Below are 23,944 nucleotides of genomic sequence, written 5' to 3'. Positions count from 1 at the left end.
TTATTAACTTTTCAACTGACCCTAAAGGTCCAAATGATGGTTTCTTGGAACAAGAATTTACATATTAACAGGCAGGGCTCACTAGAGTGCCTTGCAAGGGGCCAGCTATGTATCAGGCTCTCCAAGATTGGTTATCAATATAGAAAAAAAAGTTTAAAATATGAGAAGAGAAATGATTCTGTACTTGTTTAGTTACTTTTCTCTGTTTCGATTTTTTGTTTTGACATCGTTACTGAAGACTTTATCGGGGCATCCCAGTGAGACCGACACCTTATGTTTTAATTCGAAGTTGGCTTATCAGCAGATTTACCAGTATTCATTGTTTTATTCTCTTTACTGAGATGGCAATTGGTCTGTTCTTGGAAAAGATAATTTGAATAAAGAACGTTCAACTGAAAGAGAGCCAGAGACAAAAGAAATTCTTCTTAAGAGCGTTGTAGCAAAAAGTTGGCGTTCGAATTTTAGGTTTTTATTGCTTGACGTCGCGTAGTGAGTGCGCAAACTGCATTTATCTGTACAATTTCAACGCTGCGTCGACTAAACGATCTTAATCCGTAGTTGTATCGTACCTAAGACAGTACGTCATACATAATAATAAAGAAATAATGTATAATTTACCTATTTGATTTTTTCTCAGATCAGACTTTTAGCAAAATCAAGTTACGTAATTAATGTATTTTTTACACTAGTAAATCCCGCAACAAGTTTTTAATCTTTAATTGAGTAAAGTAATAAGTTGATGGGTTTGAAAGAATTTATGTTTTATTTTATTCTTTTTACAGCATCAAAAGCTTGTTTATGAAAAATATTTACTATTTAAATTTTACTTTTGACTTTTTAGTTTTTATGATGCGGGATGGAAAAATTAAAATTTATTCTGATTTTGTGACGTTTCCGCACATAAATATGGATAGGTTAAATAAATAGAATGAAATGTATGAAAACGAGCGTGCCATTTTTTAAACGTTATCTGGGTCGATCAACTTTTTAACCGACATAAGCTTGTCCCGACGATATCGCATTCAAAAACGACTAAATTAAGATAATTTAAAAATTATTTTCAAGTTCCATTCAATTAACAGTTCAGAAACCTTAATAATAAACATATGAAATCTGGATAATATTAAGAAATAAACATTAAAACTATGGTAACTCAGCATACGACTTCTTGCCTTCCATACAAATTACAGCTGTCCCCAGAGCGAGGTGGCTATTTATGTAATTTCTAATGTAAGAAAATTTTTCCTCTAAAAGTATTCAATTCTGCTAATAAATTGCTTATAAATTAAACAAGGTTTAGTTTGTACTTTGTAAAATATAAAAATATGTTATGATTTTAAAGAAAAAAGTCCCTAAAATTGTGTCCCGAATTCATCCCATTTTGTAGTGTATGCAGAGTTACCGCGTAAAAAATAAACAAACATTACGCTACACGTCCCAAATTTCTAATGAAGAACGGCGGTACAACCTTTGTTCTTGGCCGCGCGGCGGCGAGCCTTTGATTCCAGCCGCCGCGCGGCCAGGCCGCGGCAAGCTATCTAGGAGTGCGCGTGTGTTTATTCAGTGTCGGCGGAGTTACCGGATTATTTCGATGAACAGGTAAATGTTTTTATATTTCTTTATCAGATTTTCAAGGTCTCTAAGGCTGATTTCCCATGGGTCAACTCAAAACGTTTGCAATATTAGGACATTTTAATTTACAAGCTATTACGTAAAAAATGTCTGCTGAGTTACCTGTATACTGCGTTACAAAAAGGTAACTCTAAAGACAATTTAGGTAACTCTTTAGACATTATACGATTTTCAAAGACAAAGTGTCATAATAAATTTATTAATTACTTTCAGATTCTAAACTCACTAATAATGGCGTTAACGGCGGCCGAAAAGCAGAAAAGGTACCGTGAAAAATTAAAAAAAAATCCCGAAAAATATGAGGAGGCGAAACGATGTCCTTAAATTTATTACCTTTTTTGTGAGGTAACAATATGTGATTGATTTTATTTGAATGATTATTTTATGGTAACAGTAAAAGATGATTAATTACTTTAATTTCAGAGAAAAGTGTGATTTTATTTTAAGTTTTTAAATAAGTACAGAGAAAATTAACAATATGACTCGTTAGTAACTCAGCATACATATTTCTCATATTTTAAGGCCTAAGTTTTAAAATTATATATAAATGCTGTATATCAAACTATTTGATTTTGCATGACTGAATAAATCTACCAAAATAAAAATTGAAGTCTTTTATTGTTTAAGAATTGCAACGTAATCACTTTGAGTAACTCCGGTGACAAAACTATGGGTCAAGATTTATACTTTTGAGTTTTTTAATAAGAAGTAGTTCATAAAGTTTGCTGCTCGATTAGAAAACCGTATCTCAGATATATTTTTCACATTTCTGAGTAAATGAAATAGTTAAATACTCAAAAAAATATTTTAGTAACTTGCCAAAATTTTTCGCTCGTTATGTCGGTTAAAAAGTTGATCGACCCATCTATAATATCTGTGTCCATCAAAGAGCTCGTAACTAAACATCGTAAGCGCCATTCAAATTATTATCTAAAAGTTAATAATAAATATTTAGTTTTTGTAAATCTAAACAAGTCAGGAAATCAAAGAGGTAAATACTGATATCATTGTGATTTTATAGAATTTATTATTATAAACCACGGTCGTATAATGCTAAAAAATCAGAGGTAACTTTAAGATTTTTATCCATAGAGCAAAATTTATCTAATCGTGTTTTTAAACAGTTATCCCATTAGGTACACATGCGTTCTGTAATACAAACCCATCAAAAACAATACTTGTCAAAAAACCAAGTCTCACTACTCAGTTGTTCTACGGTAAAAAGTTGTGAGATCCATGTAATACCAAGTTCAGTCCAGGAAATCATTAACGTTTTACATAAATATATCTTGGCAATCGCATGAAAACACGTGTAAATTAAATTATTTAGTGCGAAATGAAACGAAATTTTGCATGCCTGTGTAGACATGCAAAATTTCAGCTCAATGGGAAAACGGGAAGTAAGTAAATTTTAAGTTGCAAGATTTTACAACTCCAGATGTCAAAGAAAATAAAAGCTTGTAGATAGCTTTACAAAGAAAAGAAAGATTTATGAAGAAAACTAGCTTTCCGCCCGCGGCTTCGCCCGCGTGGAATTTTGTCTGTCACAGAAAAACTTTATCGCGCGCGTCCCTGTTTCAAAAACCGGGATAAAAACTATCCTATGTTCTTTCCCGGGACTCAAACTATCTCTATGCCAAATTTCATCAAAATCGGTTGCGAGGTTTAAGCGGGAAAGCGTAACAGACAGACAGACAGACAGACAGAGTTACTTTCGCATTTATAATATTAGTTAGGATAAAAAGTACTGTCTACAATACATTTGTTAGGCCATGTTGCATCGTCTTACTTTAACATTGACATCAAATATTTTGGATGTCAAAAATCTGTCTCACATAAAACACCGGTTATTGACAGTTAGGGTCAAAGTTAGGTGGTGCATCTCAGCCTTAGTGTATTTTAATTAAATTTAATACAAATAAGGATGACGAAAATAATCGATAAGTGATCTCACTCGAATATTTCTTATAGTAGGTATACAAGATGTCGAACAAATGGTTACTTACTGAAAAAGTGCTTCATGAGACCTAGCAAACGGCATCAATAATATGTTTAAGAACGAACTGAATCTATTCAAAAATCCTATATTTCCAGCTTTCATACATTTAATACAGTTACAAACAAACACGAAATCAATGGTTTCTGAGAATTCTGAGTGCCTTAATGCCGTCCCCTTTATCTGTTTATTTAGTATTTATTAATTAGTATCTCTTGATGATATTGTAGCAAGTTAAACCTAAAATCATGTTTTCCGTAAATAATTTAAATAAGAATGCAATTTACGAGTTTGTTGTTTGATTATTATATATTACTCAATTAAAAATATAAATTCAAAAAATAAACACTTCTAATATGGTAGGTATGGCTGGCGGCATACATTTAGTATGAAATTCGGAAACATTGAATTTTCGCATAGATCCAGTTTATTCTTTGACCTATTTATTGTTATTGTTTTAAAGAGCTCATGAAGCACTTACAGGAACAGTAAACAGTTTCTCGATATCTTGTATAATTAAAAATCAAGTGAAATCACTTATCGTTTCCACCCTGTACCTATACTTTTAAAAATAAACTCATTTTATACGTTCATTTGTATATAAGTATCTACAATACAAATACCTAACCAACTTAGTTGACGTTTTATAAAACTATTTGTCTGAGTGTCATCGAGTGGATTTGCCATTTACCTGACCTACCCCTTTATTACTAAACGTTTAATATCAGATGAATAGTTACGCACCAATTTATTTCATTTAGTCGTCAGTAATTGAACTTTCGGAAAAACATGACGAAGCGTTGTGTGACCATACAGACGCTATTCAACTTTTATTAGTAAGGAAGAGTATATTTTATTTTGGTAGAAACACAATAGCATAGACTAATGTTTTGACACCCTGTTAAAAATTTTATTAGTCATTTATTTTTTCCTGACCAAACAGATACCATAATAATATCTTTTATCTATTCTACCCATATTCTGTAAGTAAAATAATAAAAAGTTTAAAAAGAAAGAAATTACACGTCCGATTTACCTAAACAAATAAATTAAAAATACTTGCGGATCAAAAGTACTCAATCATACTACAATTTACGAAAAAATCACGCGTGACGCATATACGTCAGTGGGCAGTCAACTGACATAGACCCGGCGTCTACGAGTGCCAAAGCACGACTGATTTATGCCATTTGATGCACCTGATTTTATAGTATTTTCAAATTAATTTTTTCATTTGAAGATTGAAGATAGATATTTTTTCTTTTTTACACAATAATAGTACTATGTTTCTTCTTAAGTATAAAGTAGTTTATGTTGCCAAATGACTTTTAGATTATGAGATGTGACCTGTTTTCTTGCAGTAATTTTCTCGAATTTTGACTATCTTAGACATGATAAAAATGCATTTTAATGAATTAAACATCAAAATTTTCTCAATAGACTTTCTTCTTCAGGGTATGCTTATTCTAATGAATACATTCTATCTTCTTACTTAGAAACAAATTTGTTGTAATATTAGTTCAAAGTTGTGCCTTCGCGAGTTACCTGGAAATCGGGCTTTCGAAATTCGCTGTTTTCGTAGGCAAAAATCCAATTTGAACGAGATTTTGTCAATAGACATTCCGTAAAAACGTATGATAATTACGATGATATAAGTCAAAAGAAGCTATAACAATAAATTATATGACTAAAATCATTTCGAAATCTGCCAAATTCTCGATTTCTGCATGAAAAATGTGACAACGCTCTTAATCTTATCTTTAATTTAAGGTACCATATAAAGATATAGAAAACTATAATAAAGGTAAAGTAATTCTAATAAATGATGATAAGGTTTCCGATACTAAAGTCAACAAAAGAAACACATACTTTATAATAATTCATTGCTGACTTATATTTTGCTGACGTCCCATCCATCCCAATGACCCCGCAAACAAAGGATTGGCCAAGAAAAAGGAAACAAACCTTGGAAAGGAAGTGGGTCCATTAGTCCCACCAACAGGATATCGGCGATCAGCCATTGTTGGAGCGTTGACCTTAACGACAGAGGCTCTAGACGCCATTATTATGACCGCTTATTCTGGTACAGTCAGCGTCCAATTCGTGACACCCAAATTCGCCAAAAAGCTGATAACACGACCTTATTATTCAAGTAACCGCCTCTGTGGTCTAGTGGTAAGACCACCTGCTTCAGACGCAGAGGTCACGGGTCCGATTCCCAGTGGGGGCAGATTTTTCTGTTCGGTTTGGTTGGTGGTAGGGCTTGTTCTAAATCCGCCTGGCTAGCTACCACCATCTTACCTAAGTCTGTCGCCATAACAACAATGTTAACAGCATTGTTGTGTTCCGGCAGTTAGAGGTAAGATAGCCAGTTCCTCTCTGGTTGATGATTCCGGGTGAAGCTCGCTTCCACCTTCGGCCTGATCATCACTTACCATCAGGTGAGATACAGGCCAAGAGCTTCCTCGTTGTGGATAAAAAATAGTAACAAAGACGTCTTGTGAACTTTTTGATGACTTTGGATGTCACGAACTATTTGACGCTGTCTGTACTAGCGAGTCCTTAGGAGAATCATTGTTTCTTCAGATGGTTTTGCGAAGCAAAGATAATGCAAGTTTACAGGTAGGTAAATATTGTTAGTCATGACTACGGACAGTGTGGTGATTGGAATAAAGAAATTACGGTTATAGTAAATAAATAAGAAATGTTATTCTGAACCTTGTTACTTGTTTGAATAGTGTAATTTGTACTACCATTCTATTCATAAATAAATAAATATTGCGACAAACAAGGCTAGGCTATTTGTATTGTATATGAAGAGATTTAAGAACATGCCACACTAGATGCACTCTGCGTTACTTTGATCAGATCGCAGACCGCATCAGTGTGTGTGTCCTTTAGAATGTTATTGCTGATGAAGGAAATTAAAGTGATAGTGATGTCATTTCGTCGCTGAATAAAACATTGCATTTTTATTTACAGAATAGTGTCCGGTTCGCTTAAGACCTTAGGGGGGAAATTGGCTTAAAACAAAATTTCATATCAAATTGAAGCAAATTTTCCTGAAAACCAAAACACAGCCACACATTTCATAATGAAATTCTTCCGTAAGGTTTAATATCTGGTAACTTACCAACAATTAACTAACTAATGAACAAACTAAGTGTCTCCTTACCGGACTACTGGAAAGGTGTCGTTTTAACTTCGTCTTATCAACAGTTGTTTTATAAACATTGTGCTACTGTCACTGCGCTTTCCTATGGGAATATCTGAGGAAAAGAAAAAAAGAATCTATGTAACTTTAGACAAAGCTCACTTTAGACTTGGATAATTCTAACAATTTCTACAATGCTAAAGACAAAATACCTACTTAAAAATGGATATAACTTAATACTGGTTGTTACGTAAAAAAAAGGTGATGATGCTGATCAGAAAGAACTTACCAAAACAGAAGTAAGAATCGAAGTTTATTTGTTGACGAATACCATAGTTAATAGAAAAATTAAGTTTCAAAGTTCTTTTAGTTTTCCATGAACAAAGAAAGACATCCGCATATAAATATGCAATTTCACAAATGTCAAATATTACGAATGCATGCGTAATGGCATTTTTATGTTGTTTACAACAAAAATATTTCCGCGAACGTAATATTGATCAGCAATGCATCGATTAACCTTCGAATATTTATCCACACGAACTTTACAAGCAAATAATTCACGGTACTTAATACCATACATCTTAGTTATTAATTGCACGTCATATTTACTTACTTCCTACTTCTTAAACGGTTGGTGGAACAATTTATTACTTAGCAGTTTATACATGTCGAATAAACAATCATCAAACTAATGGACTAGATAATTCAATAACTTTACACTAGAATACTTTATACAATACAAATAAAAAACTACGAGTAGGTATGGTAACTTGAAAACGGATTACTTATAATTCGTAAGATAAAATCCTTACTTCGTCGTCATCCAACAGATGGTCAATGAAAAGGACACTATCCATTTTTAGCATAAGAAATGAGATCATTGCAGTGAAATACACATTATGTATGCAAACTAGCTTTACACAGATACTCAGTTTTTGAATAAACTGGCGATACAAAACAACTATCGCATTAGCAATTCAAATTTTGCTTCAGGCTGCTAATAAAATTATCGTATAAGGATCGCAGCTGGTTTAAAGACTCCAAGTCCAGTTAAAACAAAATTTACCTGAGCTTTTTGAACTTTGTTTCAACCACCATAAAGTAGACAATAAGACTACATGTTTAGGCATCATTGAAGAATGAGACAACCTGAGTCACGCTGAAGTTAACCAAGCGAACATAAACCTTAGTTATCCACACAAACCACACGTTCTGAAGCTAAGTTAAACAAACATTGCCATAACTGATGTTATTATGCAGAACTTAATTTCTATTGAATAATACACTTGAGGCTAACCAGGTTTGGTATCTGGAGAAATGATACATCCATAATCTTCTCTAAAGAGGTAAAATCGTCTATATTCTAAGTATGGTTGTGATAGAAATCTGATTAACTTCACGAAATTCTTAGAAAAAGACCTATCATTTGAATTTTTAAATTCCAGTCATTAAGTTTAATAAATCCATCAGGATATTACACATCCGGAATCACAATAGCGTAATTTACGAGTATGTTCGAACATAATCTATTGAATGCGACAAATATGGCTAATAAATTTAACCTTAACAGAAGTTATGAATTTCTTGTACGAGAAATCACGAGCTCTTTAAATTCTTCAATAATGGCTCACCCTATAATAACAGCGATCGCAAACGCATATTTTACTTCACGTGTATTTTTATGGCTATTTACTGACGTATGTTTATACAAGCCAAATTAGAGTTCGAATGCTAAAACGTAAACCGAATATTAGAACTAGAGTGTAGTTGACAAAATAAATTATCTCTCCTGCTTCCTTTTGACACCTATAAGATTAAAAATAAACGTTTTAAAAGCACATTCATATTATTATGTTTTTCTCTACAACATAAACTTACTAGAAATCACAAAAGCGTATACAATATTCTTCTCTTAATAGTTAGCTATATGGTACAAAGAAGTAGGTACTTAATATTTATTCTGTGCTACTAACCCCATCACTCCAAAATTAGACCTTCAATGCAGCAATGAGCAAATCGCTAAGCTGTTGATTTTCAGTCTATGAATTAGGAAGGAAGGAATTTGTAAGGAAAAAATCCATTTTTTACAAAAAATATCATTTTCTTACAAAGTTTTCCAACCAATTTAAAATGGAATCTTTCTCAACTTACTCTGCTAACGATACAAGAGATGCGCTTGGGTGGGTTCCGTTTGTTGTCGTAGCTTGAGCTATAAATATCTTGGGCCCGTTGCAAGAATGCAAACCCGTAACCGATGCATTCGAGGTTACTTCCTTGTTCTTGCGCTTTGGATCTAAGGGAAGCGTTTGACAATGTTTACACATTAAAGTAATCTTGGTGTGATTGGTGCTAATTTTGGATGGACGTTTAACATAATCCCATAAGCATTACTCTTGAATAATAACTTCGTTTGTTTAATGTCCCAAAAAAATCAAATAAATGTAGGTGTTCCGCAAGGAGGTAAACTAGGTTTCTCGTTTCAAATTCAAGTCAACTAAATAAATTATTCAAGTACCTACTTGCAAACAATTTTGAGATGGTATTGCGCTAGTAGCATTTTAAATTGGTTTATTATCTTCTGCAGTATTGCGTGTTTTAAGAATTAAGGAATCAATTTGCATGCTTATTTAACTAGGTCAGGAAACAATCAAGCCTTCAAGTGGTGTCTAAACATAAACCTGAGAATCAGTGCGAATGTTAATTGTTCGAGTAATTACAATGATTTTAATGCGATCCTCGTGAACGCTCGATATGAGTTGCACCATCCATCTCAAGTGCGGTTTCAAGTACATACTCTCAGGCGTATTAAGGTTAATTAATGCATTCAGGTTTTGATTGCAGTTTTATTACTAGGTATAGGAACATTAACATTTTTAGAAGAAAAGAGATTTCGGCTTTTATGTCTTTATTCGAAGACAACTTGCAGATGTTAGGAAACGATTGTGTAAAGATGGAATCAGTAGCTAAATTTTTTTGCAATCTCATCTACTTTTACTGGTTTTTGAACTTTTTGATTAGAAAATGTCAAATCAGGAGGAGATATTGCTACAATAAAACATATTTTTTAAACTTTCAGACTTCTTCTCGTTTAGAAAATAATGCTTTATTTCAATTCCAAAATACTTAAGCAGTCATTTGTTTAACATCTCAGAACAAAAAACACAACCATCTACTTAGGCTATAATTAATACGCGTTATGTAAATTCAGTCGTAAAGATCGAAGGCCCGATTGATCGTCCGACTGGTTCAAAATCAAATCTTCAATTACACGGTGCGCCGGCGCCGGCCGCGAGCTCAACCGTGAAAACGGTTACAATGTGGGTAACTATTACGTTGACACGGAATCTGGCTTAAAACAGGCCAGCATTTTCTACCTTTTTTCTATGAGATCTGAAAGTAGTAATAAAAGTACTTTTAGGGCTCTTTAAAATTAGACGTTTGTCGTGCGATTTGCGAGACTGCACGCATACTCTCGTTGGTTTTTTTTTTTATTCCAACGCAGTTGTAAATTTCGGACTTGCGGTCCTGCAAATGGACAACAAACGTTCGGCTCAAAACGCCTACTTTAAAAAAAGAGCTCTTAAAATCTTTTCCCTAAACTGCTGACATTGGAAAAATATCTATTAGAAGCTACATAAGAGCCAGTCCTTGATCAGGAGAGACTAGTTTGCCTACAAACATTAAAATGAAACACCTAAATTAGTAGCAACTTTTTGTGATAAAATCTTTATTGACCTCCGAGAGTCTTGAACTATAATTTGTCATCAGAGATCATTACGTTAAATAACTTCGTAAGATAAAAAATAATCTGACGTAAAATCTTGATACTTGTGATGATGGTGCAGATGGCATTGTCATGTGAAATGCAAAGCGATGATCCCTTGACCCAGATGGTGGCGACAATGCATGTAATGAAACGAAACTGCAATCGAAGAAGCATGCTGACACGAAATATGGAAGGTAATGAGGATTAAACTTTGATATTAATTTAAGACACGTTAATGAGGATTGCATTAAGTTTTAATAAATTAATGAAGACGACTCATCTTCATCTCATTCAATTCAATAACGCAAAAGAGTAGGTAGCATGGGGTCTAGTAATTCATAATATAACCTTCTGATAGTTCAAATTCAGTTTTTGCTATTTTAGTTCGTGAGAAAATAAAATTAAAAATGTAGATATCTAGAATTCTTACTGTTGGACCTATAATTCTACAGCCAGCAGCTCTGGGCCATTTATCAATACATCAAGCGACCACAGAATCAGATGATGCGCTTTTTTGTCCAGGTTAAAAAAGTTCGTAGAAGTATCTTTATGGATGAAAATACAACTAACATTACTGGAAAAGAAAATACATGAAGTAGAAGTAGGAAAAATCAGCCATTAAAATTTTAAGGAAAAACTACAAGCATGTTTTACACGTCAAAAGCATTCACGAGGATGTTTTTACACATTATTCATTGATAATAAAATGTTAGTAACTACGTCATACTGACGCAGTAGTACCTACTTATGCTGATGCCTTTGACTGCCATTATCAATTAATTTTGTGAACCATTGACGCAACGCCTTGCAAAGGACTTTGCATTCACATCAAGAGTGTCGAAATCTTATTAAACCCAACAAATACCAAAGGCCGAACACTTATCATCGTTATGCTGAACGTACAAGCCTAAAGTCTACCTAAGCAATAATAAGAAACAATGTATACTGGTCTTTCTTTATAAAGTCTTATTTTGATTTTTTTGATAAAATTACAATGTTAACCGCTCAAGGCTTTATGAAATTTAGAAAATGATAAATATTATCTTGACTCCTAAAAAAAATCATTTGCGGTTTGGCCCATAGAATTTATAGGGATATCTCATCAAGGAATCTTGTGAATTTTGGGGAACTCATTGCTTTTCCTTCACATATTATTATTAGATTTGAAAATTCATTTTGATACTATCTTAAGATTAAGATGCTACCGAATACAAATTCTCGCGGGTAAAGTCACGGGCAAATAGCAGTATCTTTATAAGTTTCTATTGCTTTGTCTCAAACATAATAATTAATAAGGCTTTGGTTAAATTATTCGTGTTTTTATCGAGCCTCACGATATCAGGCGATCGAATTATTTATGGCCGTCAGATCACGAAGCTAACCTTATTACAGAAGGTTAAGACGATCATTTGTGATCACGTTGACTTTTTGTGAAGATTACTTATTGAAATGGGATGTAGGTATTGGGCGTTCAATTATAATATTTATAAGATTATTAGGGGGATCATTGCCGATACTCGCCACGCTTGGCAGGCGAGTTGGCGAGCGCAGTATTTTTGATAAGGTTTCGCACGCAGACGCTACTGCCCATCTCGTGTTACAGGATTTTGTCGCCTCTTACGACACGCCTAGTTGGCCTATGTTCAACAGTGGATGTCCTATGGCTGAAATGATGATGATGATGATAATGATAAGATTATTATTATAAACACATTCAATTATGTTTGATTCTAATTTGATAATTTACCTAGTTAATTTTTAAACATTACTTCAGGTAGTAAGTAGGTATTTTTACAAAACCTTAAAAACACAAACACAAAGATCGTATTTGAAATTTTAACCTGACAAAAGCATATGGAAAAATATTTTTGGAGATTTTTCGACAACAGAAGAACCTGAACTTTTCCCCTAAATGGTAGTTTCCGGAAAACTTTTTCAATTCTCCTCCTCTTAATAGCCTTCATTGGACTTCAGTGAATATTTAAACAAAAACGGTAAAGTGGTTAAACAGTTCTCGGGATTTGAACCCATTTTTAGCGATTATTCTTAGGGTAGTGTGTCTGGTGAAGGTCGCGGGAAGTACCTGGATGCGGGCAGCGCATGTCCAGTCTTTGTGCAAATCCTTGGAGGAGGCCTTTGTGCAGCAGTGGACGTCATTTGGCTGAAACCAACGAACTCTTTCAACGATAAATAGTTTCACGCAAAATAGACCCTATAACTTAGTAGATCCATTACAAATACCTATTGTGTAAAGCACTTGACAAAATTGGCTATGGCTATAGAAGATCACCAAGTGCCTCCGATTGAATCGGCCTACCAACTCGTACAGTTGGCCCCGGGAAATTGCATAATCCTTATGTCAATGCAGTAGCGTTTAAAATCCATGGTGTTTAAGCCTGGTTTACGATTCAATACCTGCGCGTTGACCTGGCCTTGCACTCAACTTGGGATCGTAGACAGGTCACAGTCAAAATGAAACGGCAAATTCACTTCAATTAACGACATGACTGAAGTTATCATTATAAAAGTGTGTTATTTAATATCTGTATCTGTGTCTAACTAATATTTTTTTTTGTTGTAAATGTTGTGTAATACACCATTTTAATTAAATTTTACGTACACGGGTTTACGGAATTTTACGGGTTCTCCTTTAAAAAAAAACTTCATTTGATATGATTTTTTAAAGAGTACTCGTAAGTAAGTATCACATGATAGGACTAAGGCTATACAAAAATGTTGTGAATAGATGTATCTTCTTAGTAATTATTGGACCACTGCACATTATTACATGCGAGAAGGAACCGGATGATTACCTAAAACCAATAATTAGCGGCTAAATGATAATGATAACGACAAGTGTAATCTAGAGACATATGCTTAAGTACGTTACAATACTGTGGCTCTATCTACATAATCTGCAATTCATGCATCTGTCAGGAATGAGCTGGCTGTTCTCTTCCGTCTGTGCCCAATGATTGACCTCAAGAATGAGTGTCAATGCGAACCAAATTACGCTATCTAGATGACTGTACCCTAGACGGACCGATGGAAGACCATCGCCTAATGTTCTCAACTTAATTACCTATTCATTAAACTTTTAAATCGTTTAAGCTGTTTTTAACGATCCCCATTGAGATAAACTGTGGTTAGTTTACAGAGTTTAATGATAATTTTATTTTTTTTGATATTTTTTATTGAACTGTTTGGAATTTTAAGTATTATATTTAACAATGCTAATCGAATTCATTGGATTAGTAAGGCGTGGACACCTAATAAAAATAAAATTTTCATTTCCCATATAATCATATTTATTGGATATTATAATAAAACAATTATTTAAATGTCAATGTATGCGGAAATCTACAAAATATAATAAAATAAATTTTATTATAAAAAATCTACGAAAAAGCCGAATCTTCTCCGAGCCGTTACTAGTAACGCCATCTGTTAAAGAACATGCTAAACATGTGAATTGACGAATGAGAAATATTTTTTAACTCTCTTATTATAATTATTTGTGGTTGATATATTAATAAATTACTCTGTTTAAATTGTATTATTTAATTTAACTTTTGTTTTCTATTTATGTATTGTGTTGTAAGTTAAAAGATGGCATCTATGTACATACTTGGATGGATGCAATAGCAATTTCAACCCCTATGTAACGTCCTCGGTAGTATAGTGGTTAGTATCCCCGCCTGTCACGCGGGAGACCGGGGTTCGATTCCCCGCCGGGGAGATTTTTTGGCAAAAAAATTCTATTTACTTACTATTTTATGTTTTGAAGTTATTAGCTATTTTTTTAGTGTTGAACTATATCCAATGAATCTTTTAACCTAACTGTAGTAGTGGTAGACTGTAATTTAAGTAACATTGGCTAAAGTGGAAGTCATAGGAAGGTACAAAATTGTTACATTCATTGTCAACTGACACTCACCCACGACCACACCGTTTGCGTAAAATCCCAAAAACCAGTCACATTTGGTTAAAATATTAATAATTTCATTTTATTTCGTGGTTACCGTTTGCGTGTTACTTTAGCTCTGTGAGGCAACTTTAGTCCAAAACAAAACATTAAGGACTTGTGACTTCCCATTGCACCTCTTCCACTAAACAACGTAATTTTACTGGGCAATGTTAGATAGCATTAGGTACTGACGCCTATTCATTAGTTGGCTGCAAGATAGTTTGCTCAATTTCAAAACTTTTTTGTTGAGCCAAGGTTGTTCTGTAGGGCTGAAGTAAACCGCATAGAGCCTGACTACGCCAGAAGAAGGGTTATGTTTTCAAAAAATTTTTTGCTCAATTTCAATCCTTTTGTTGAGCCAAGGTTGACCTTTAGGGCTAAAGTAACCCGCGTCTTTCCAGACTGCACCAGAAGAAGGTTTATACCTATTTCAATTTTTTTCCTTTTTTGTTGAGACAAAGTTGTCCTTTAGGGCTAAAGTAACCCGCCTCTTTCCTGACTGCGCCCAAAGGAGGGTTAGGTATGTTTTCAACATTTTTTTACCGATTTTCTTTCTTTCCCACAGGTGGGCGGTGTCGGTGTGATGGTGCGGGCGTCCACGGTGCTGCTGCTGGTTGCTCTGGCTGGCGCCGCCGCCGTGGACTCCGAGCTGGGCGTCGGGAAGGCCATCAACATATTCATGAGGTAGGTAGAGGTACACCATGACATCATTCTATCTTAATGAGGGCTATCGGTGATTTTATACATAACAGTTGGCACCATCCGCTTTGCACTGGAGAAAAGTCGAACCTTAACTTCGAACTCTTCCTATGTTCTTCTGATTAATTTCGTTGCGCGTCCAATGACAGTTTAACTTTCCCCGGGACAAACTTGACCTTCACTGGTTGGGTTTTTATTGGCGGTCAAGCTGTAGATCCTGGCTACACAGGAGTTGCAGCGGTCGGAACGAGAGGTGGGAATAGTCCCGTAGTTGGCACCACTGGCGAGTGAATAGGACCTTAGTCTACGGTGGCGCCATCTTAGTGAGTGCAAATGCGATAGTATGGTCTAACCCATAGAGATGCCAACTATTGCGACGAGTTCGAAACCCAGTGTCGCATTAGAAATTTACACACACAAAGTAATCAAAATAAAATAACAATACGTCGCGAAGAATGTGTGTTCTCTTTTTGGGCATATTGCTGCGACACTGGCCCCGCCCCTTTTTCACATATCCGTTTAGTTTCTGTGATCTGTGGTTTAACCACTTCAGCGCTCACCAGACCCGGTCACTTGCTCCAATTAAGTGACATCACTTTTAGAATAATATGTTATTCATACTCGTATCTTATTTATGACTAAGGAAGGAAATATTTTCTAAGGAGTATCTCCCTATTGATATTTTTTTATTTACATTTTAAATCATGTTTGAATAAAACATGATTCCGTGACCTTTACGATGCGTACTGAATATGATGTAAGGTCAAAAGTGTAAGGACCCTATTTATTAAAATGTTATGTATTTGGTATGTTATCATGATAATTTGATAAAATAAAGTATGCTAATTTATGTGTGGTGTTCAATGTCAATACCTATGTCAATATCGCTATCTACCTCCAATCAAGATACAACATACACTACGTGTTCAGACATTCCCCTCTAATCTATACTCTACGTGTCTATTTTCCTCACGTGTACCCTCGTACGCCATCATGTTCCCCAAATACATCTCTATCATGTTCCTCAAAATGTTCCAGATATGGCTACCTCAGCATATGCATGCGAGTCGTGCCGCGAAACGACACCGAAGGCTGGGTGTTCCGCGAGCCAACCGTCAGCGTGTTCCGTGACGTGGAACGCTTCACAGTCGCGCCGAAGCCTCGCCAGCCGAAGACGCTGTTCGACGGAGACTTCCACATGGAGTTCTGCGATAACTTGAAGCAGCTGCTGCAGGCGTACTTTAGGGACTTTACTTTTGAGAGGTAAGGCTACTTTTGATTAGGTAATTTAGGCACAAACAGTAAGGCTGCCAGCTTGATAATGACACCGAGGGCTGGGTGTTCCGCGAGCCAACCGTCAGCGTGTTCCGCGACTTGGAACGCTTCACAGTCGCGCCGAAGCCTCGCCAGCCGAAGACGCTGTTCGACGGAGACTTCCACATGGAGTTCTGCGATAACTTGAAGCAGCTGCTGCAGGCGTACTTTAGGGACTTTACTGTTGAAAGGTGAGGCTGCTGATTAGGAATGAGACTTAAGGCCTGGGTGTTCCTAGAACTGTTAGCGTGTTCTGCATCCGTATATATATAAGTACTTAGATCCGAAACGCTAGCATGTACCGGTACCAGCCAGGGACGTGGGCTTTTAAAAAAATGCAATAAATAATACTAGCAGAATAAAACAACACCTAGGTAATTTTACTTCCGAGTTCCAAAATAAATAGATATGAACAAAATGCTTACTCTTTGAATTTGCATTTATAAATATTATCTCATATTTAATTACTCAGACATAGCCAAAAGTTTAGCTTTTGTCTCGTCTATATATATAAAAATGAAACCCGTTTTCCGTTGTCACGACATGACATGAAAACGGCTTGACCGATTTGGCTGTTTTTTTTTTGTAGTTTTCTAATACTCTGTACAAGGTTTTTACGGAAAAAAATATAAAGAAAATCTCTACGCTACGGCGGTACGAAGTTCGCCGGGTCAGCTAGTTTTATTATATTTCTGTTCTTTTATTACATTAATAATATGTTGAAAATTGCTGTTTAAATGTCCATAAAGATGAAGTTATGTAAAATACCGGCATTTTACATTTCAGATTGGAGCGGCCATGGCGTGCGTTCACGGCGGGCTGGCCCACGGACATCATGGCGCGAAACCTCGGCATCAACTCCTCCTTCATCAACGGCGACCACTGCTATGTGCTGGTCAGGGTGTCAAGGTAATTGTCCTTGTATATGATAAAAAGAACTGTCCCGCCTTTCACCCCACTTATAAATAAAATGCCACGGAGTTTTTTCTAATTTCTGATCGTCTCTCATAGATCTCCCTGTATTTATTTATTTATTTATTTATTTATTACACGTATTGCGTTGCGTGGTAAATAATTTTGAGCTAATGCTCTTACATATTAGGCGCTACAATAGCTAAGGCTAATCCAGACTGGCAGAACAGAACAGCTATCTTACCATAGATTTGATGTACCTATTCTATAAAAGAAGTTCTCAACTAGGTAGGTAGGTACTTACTAAACATTTTTGAACATCAAACATCAGTTCTGCGTGCTGTGTGCCTTACTTATTGCCACTTTAAAGACTTCGAGTTCGTTTATCTACGATCGAATCAGGAATGAACGATTCCTGATTCAATCTCATAAAGAAACATAGCACTCGCCATAGCACGCTATGCAACTTTGATGATGAAACATTTTTTATGTAAATTCCAGATTCCGCGAAACAGCCAAGTTAAGCGACTTGCCATCCAACATATCGATCGAGGACGTGGTGTTCGAGGCCATCCAGGAGTCCGCTATAGGAGACACGGTATCCATAGCCGACTTCATTCGCAAGTACGGCTCGCACTACATAGCTTCGTACGTCACTGGTAACTCCTTGTATCAGGTAAATCTTTATTTTGATTTGTTTTTATTTTAGTTCATCTGACTTGATTTTTAGACCTTGTTTAAGCTTCAACAACACCAACGCGTGCATATCGCCATCGCCGGCGTGATCATAGGCCAATGACAAGTCACGCGACCCATGACAGTCCGTGCGACCTGTCATTAGCCTATGATCGCGCCGGCGATGGCGATCTGCATGCGTTGGTGTGGTTGAAGCATTAGGCTAATCAAATCTTACAATCATCTTATCTTGGTCGAAATTGGTTATGGTAGTTGAATAGATTTTTCATGCATTTCTTTAATCAAATAAATGTCGGTTTGAAGGACTGACCTTTTTCTTAAAGCAACTCTGATGAAAGCAACACGTGGCACATGTTGATTTTAATACTCTACTTTTTTCGGCTAAAAAAAATAGCCCAATCTGGTTGATTAATTGGTAAAAATGAATTAAGCCACTGGACTCTAGGTAGGTACAGTACACTAAGTTTGGACCTCACTGAATGATGTTCCCATGCAAAACTATTCATGTTGATTGTCCTTTCATGAAAGACAACTATGTATAGGCTATATGATTTTTGAGGGTAAGTACTGCCTCAAAAATCATAATATACATATACCTAGGTACAATATTATGATTTAAAATACTGTCATGTCTGCTCCACCATGGGTCCACTAAATATTAATTATTTTTTACTAATTACTTGATTTCTAAACTAAAACGAGTAGACTCACGTGACTCGAGCTGTGTGGGTAGCAACGTGACGCCGTGTTTGGGAAAACGCGGGTAGTTTACAAAACAAGCGATAAACGCGCTTAGGGAAGTGCGGTTTTATGACTAACATTTAAAACTAGTGTCACGTTGCTAGTCTCGTGGAGTTAGACATTAATGTACTTAGTTCAAGTTTAGTTAATTAATTAAAGAAAGTTAATCAATAAGTAGAGATGTATGTAATTAAAGAAATTCATAAATGAAATGGCATGACAGATACTTGTGCCTTTTTAAATAATTGTTTTGACATCAGCAATAATTTATTCATTTAAAAAAAATTAAAAAACGGATCCAAACAACTTACAGATCTTACAGTTTGTTAATCAAAAGTTTTAGTTTTTAGAGTGCCTTAAAATTTTGATTATTTCAACTGCCCAAACCTGTACATTCACGGTCAGTTAAACTGATCAGTTAAACCTATCGTGAACATTTTTTTGGAAGACTTGTTTATACTCAAACATCGAAATAGGAAAATAATGTACCATCGACGGCACATAACACTATACATTTTTCAACCAAAATCGCGCTTATTTTTTTTTTATTACCACATCATAGGTACAATGTTTATCTTTATGTGCCTTGTTTTCCAGGTGTTCGTATACACAAGGAGCGTGTACTCCAGGATTAAGGAGCGTGTCAAACTAAAGGGCGTGTCAGACATCCCGCAGACGGAGATGAACAACTTCTTCTCGCCGATATTTGCGCAGCATGTCGGAGCTGTCAAGGTTTGGACTGTAAAGCTGGTTCCACACTGGTTAATGGGTTCATTCATTCATTCGTTCTTTCATTCATTATAATTATAGAGGTCTCCTAGTAAGTGACGGTAAAAAAGAATCAGGATACCGGTATTTCAAAACTACTGGTTGCAAAATTACAATGTGCATCCAGGAAAAAATTTGCTGTCTACTTTTGAAAAGTACCCTCAAAATATACTGTTAGACAGTTACTGTTTCAAAAACTTTTAAATTCCCTTTTTTAACGTCACTACATAATTTAATCGCCTCAAACTTCCAACTTCTCTTATTACCGTCACATAATAAAATAGCATTAAAGGTGCTAGGTATACTATAAATTACATCCTCATAAACTTCTGTACCTTGTTGTGTGGAACCAGCATCATTTGAACATCATCCATGTTTTCATAATCATTTCATGGTGTTCAAATCACATCAAACTTCTTTTCTAATACGCATTATCATTTACAATCATTTTTCTTACAATCATCACTTGTTTTCATTGCGCTTAAGCTGAAAGTTTTCTAGAACGAAAAGACAAATAAGAAAATAAATTACATACCTATAATTTGAGTCTTATTTTATTACAAAAGAAGTTTTCACAGTCCAATTTTGACGGCTAAAGCCTGGAGTGCACGTTCTTTTTTTGATATAGATTAAAAATAACCACTACAAGATTATGATGCCTTGTCTATGCTCTCACTCCAGGTGTTTGTGTTCTCTAGAACGGCCTACTCTATGATTAAAGAGCGGCTAAAGAGCAAGGGCGTGGCCGACATTACTGCCAAGGAATTGGAAGGGTATTTCTCGCCTTGGCACGCGAAGCATATAGGCCAGATCAAGGTAAAGTTTATGGATACCAAGATTTAATTTAGAATTACCTACCTACTAATAAATGAGCCAGTAAAAAGTATCTTTTGGGATGCTCGCTCCATTTTAGATCGCATCTGCAGTCTTCGGGTAAGAACCAAGTCTAAAAAAGATGATCAATGAAAATAAAGTTAAAATGGAATTTAAGTTTGAGACTACGACCATTATGAGTGTTGATTGCTAATTGACTGGACTTGGATTAATTGCTGCATTCTTTCGGTCTCTATCCATAAAAAAATCATCAACCATTTAACATTACATTTGGTTCATATCCTCCTCATTTTACATTTTGAAATCAATTTCTCAACTAACATAATTTAACAAATTGTTTTCTGGAGGAGTAAGTCATGTAGCTTTAAGTTTGCCTTTTGTACCCCACATAATGTAAGGTAATTGACGAAATAATTTCAGTTCGATAAATACTGTAGATTTCAAGTAGGAACCTATCCTAGTATCGTATTGTATCGTGTGTGGTACACACTACCTATACACAATAAAAAAATATCTCAAAATCAAATCAAAATTAACCTTCTTACAAATCGTCAAGTGCTCTTATGGAGCTTATAATATACATGTCTCATTATTTTTTTGCCCTACCTATACTGATATTTTTACGGCCATGTCTAATTTAAAAAAGTCTAACAGCATTTGTTTTTTCAGGTCGCCAGTGGAAATAAAACAGTTGAAAGCTGGGCAATGAAGCGACTCCGAGTCCACTACTACATATTCTCATACCCCAGCCTCCTGAAACTTCATGGAGAACCAGCCCTACTGAGAAACCTCGACAGTCTCCTAGGAAACGAAGCCTTATTACAACTAGAATTAAAGACATTATCGCCTGCCTTCAAAGATGCCAAGAAGAAAAAGTGGTTCGAGGAGGTCATAGACAATTATTTAAAATTGTGGGAGAGTAATATGTGATGAACGGATACAAATAGGTTAATTAATATTAGACAATAAATTGTAATTTGTAATGTGATAGATCAATACAATGAATTGACGATGATGGGTTAAGGTCATTTACATTGCTACGTGCCATGCGTGATACATAAAAATACTGTGTCTGTGTCTGCCACGTACTAATGTGAATTTACCTTTAGTATTAGTATTTTGATGATCATCATAGGTAATTTATAATTAACTGGTCACAAATAGATTGTAATAAATAAGTATACAGGGTGTTAGGTAAATGGGTATATGAACCGACACTAGCCCATGTTAACATGGGCATATAAATGGTATGGTGAAGTCAGAAAATTGATATCTTTATTTTAATTATTTTAATTTTCATACAAATCGGATTTTATAAAATTTATTTTGTATGAAAATAAAATAAAATAAAATGGTGATATCTTTCTGACTTCACCATACCATTTATATGCCCATGTTAACATGGGCTAGTGTCGGCTCATATACCCATTTACCTAACACCCTGTAGATGGCATACAATATTTTGCTATAGTAACATGCCAAATATAACTAAATACCTTCCTAAATTTATTTATTTGACTTCTATTTAATGAATTTACGAAGTACAATAAATGGAATTAAAAAATTAAATGTCTGCATTTACGTATTTCACATAGCTTAGAACTTAATTAATTATTACAATTTTTCAATCAAATTTTTTGTAGACAATATTGAACAAAATGTGATCATAAAATATATTTTAGGGTATCAAAATTAAATTAAAATGTTCTACTTATTATTATAGTGAAAAATATATTTTTGTAAATATTTTCTAATGAAAAGTGCCTTAGCATCTTAATGAATATTATGGAAATATATTATAAAATTAATTTAATTCAATAAAATCAAGGAATGTTAAATATCTTAAAAATACACTCCCTTGCAAGATAAGTGCAATAGTATGTATTTAATAGGTCCTTAGAAATCTTTAAAAATAATGAACGACTACTTAACTTAGGTACTGCATCGAATAAAGAAAATCAATTAATTCGTTTTATAATATTTAATTTTAATCTCCTTAAGTTATAGATGAATTATGACTTACATGGTAAAGAACTCGAAATAAACCTATTGTACGAAACTGAGATCAGAATTATAGACTGGTGATACATCACAAGACACAAGCCCACCACATGTTTTGGTTTTGTGTTATAGAAATTATTTTTAATTCTATGTAATCTTAATGTAGATTTTGAAAGAATAAAATTATATTAGTCATGTTTACATTACACATCAATAATTATTTACCTGACAAAGTTTTTATGATTTTATCTAAACGATGTTTTTTCGTGGAATAATGATAATAATTTGTGACAACATTCTTTGTAGTATTTAAAGTCATCCAGCCGAACTAACGATTTTGAAATTATTAAAAATAATTGCAGAAAATAAATAAACTTTTACACTCAAATTAAAATGTGTTCTTTTTAATGATAATTTATTATTTTAACCGATATGTGTGTCAAATGTTATTTTTATCATAAACTAAACTTATTAAATGAAACACAGGACAATGTAACAATATTTTTGATACATAATTTTGCAAGTTAGTGTACTTTTGACTAAAATGTAACGTGCAATATTATGATTATACAGCTGTAGACATCAACAGTGCGGGATCAAATTAGAGAATGCATTTACATTAATTAAGTTTAAGTATGTTTGTTTGTATGACAACATTAATTAACCGATGTAAATATTTTGTGAGGATCTTTTGTAAGAATGGAAATATAATTTTAAACTGATTTCGTGTTTTCATTGCAAAATGTCTTAGTTATTCAACATAAGGAAAATAATTTCAGTTCTATACCGAATAGTTCTGCTATATTAGCAAATATCTAAAAAGTCAGATATTTTGGTCAACGAGTGACCTTGTCCCAATTGTATTTCGGTTTTCTTCTTTTATAATAATATTTTAAGTAGGTATTCCCAATTAATCAATGATGATACAATTCAACCCACTTTTGCTTCTTGGGCAATTACCTACAACTGCAATTAAAAACCAGTAGGTATAACACACACTATCTCAGGTTACATAAAAACAAGTAAATCTTCATCAGCATTTCAGCAAGGAATGTAAAACTAAACGATAGCCTGTTTTTTTCATCAAGCCACTGCCAATAACTTATTGGGATCGTCGGTCCATTGAGCAGGTAACGTAAGTCTACTTTACATTTCTCCTAAAACAAGCCGAACTTTGACTTAAAAAAACAGTTAACTGCTTGAGTTTTTACTCGACTGCGCCAGAAGAAGGGTTATTTGCACCAGAGCCTTTATCTGCATAGTAACACCTCTTATCCATGTCTATATTTGATTGTAATACTAAGTAAATTTAAGCAGGTGAATCTAAAAATCTGTTAATCTTATAATTTTAACCGTACAAACATCGTATTCTTGGTAAGTTATCTTAAAATTAGGCCATTGTAGACAAAGCACATGCTTATCGCAGAGCACACTTGCCCGATATGGAGTCATTCAACTAAC

At 34.5% G+C, this 23,944-nt stretch overlaps 1 protein-coding gene and 1 non-coding gene across 4 annotated transcripts in view; both read left to right on the top strand.

The window, feature by feature from the left end:
* The window catches only part of LOC135081110 (torso-like protein), a 53,032-nt gene extending 30,984 nt beyond the window's left edge, over positions 1 to 22,048 (top strand). Inside the window, exons 2-8 of one of the 3 annotated variants that reach the window (XM_063975853.1) lie at positions 15,084 to 15,202; positions 16,256 to 16,480; positions 17,318 to 17,440; positions 17,945 to 18,119; positions 19,478 to 19,612; positions 20,330 to 20,464; positions 21,152 to 22,048. In XM_063975853.1, coding sequence (XP_063831923.1) covers positions 15,102 to 15,202; positions 16,256 to 16,480; positions 17,318 to 17,440; positions 17,945 to 18,119; positions 19,478 to 19,612; positions 20,330 to 20,464; positions 21,152 to 21,412 — 1,155 coding nt within the window. In that variant the 5' untranslated portion in view covers positions 15,084 to 15,101 and the 3' untranslated portion in view covers positions 21,413 to 22,048. The remainder of the gene's footprint in view (positions 1 to 15,083; positions 15,203 to 16,255; positions 16,481 to 17,317; positions 17,441 to 17,944; positions 18,120 to 19,477; positions 19,613 to 20,329; positions 20,465 to 21,151) is intronic. The other 2 variants (XM_063975851.1, XM_063975852.1) reach the window with 2 other exon arrangements.
* Positions 14,219 to 14,290, top strand: Trnad-guc (transfer RNA aspartic acid (anticodon GUC)). The gene has a single exon. It is a non-coding gene; the product is annotated as a tRNA-Asp (tRNA).
* Positions 22,049 to 23,944: the final 1,896 nt, after the last annotated feature.

The sequence above is a fragment of the Ostrinia nubilalis genome, chromosome 19 (assembly GCF_963855985.1).
Source record: "Ostrinia nubilalis chromosome 19, ilOstNubi1.1, whole genome shotgun sequence".
Taxonomy (NCBI): domain Eukaryota; kingdom Metazoa; phylum Arthropoda; class Insecta; order Lepidoptera; family Crambidae; genus Ostrinia; species Ostrinia nubilalis.
The sequence above is the reverse complement of the archived record's forward strand: the minus strand, read 5'-3'. Positions and strand labels throughout refer to the sequence as shown.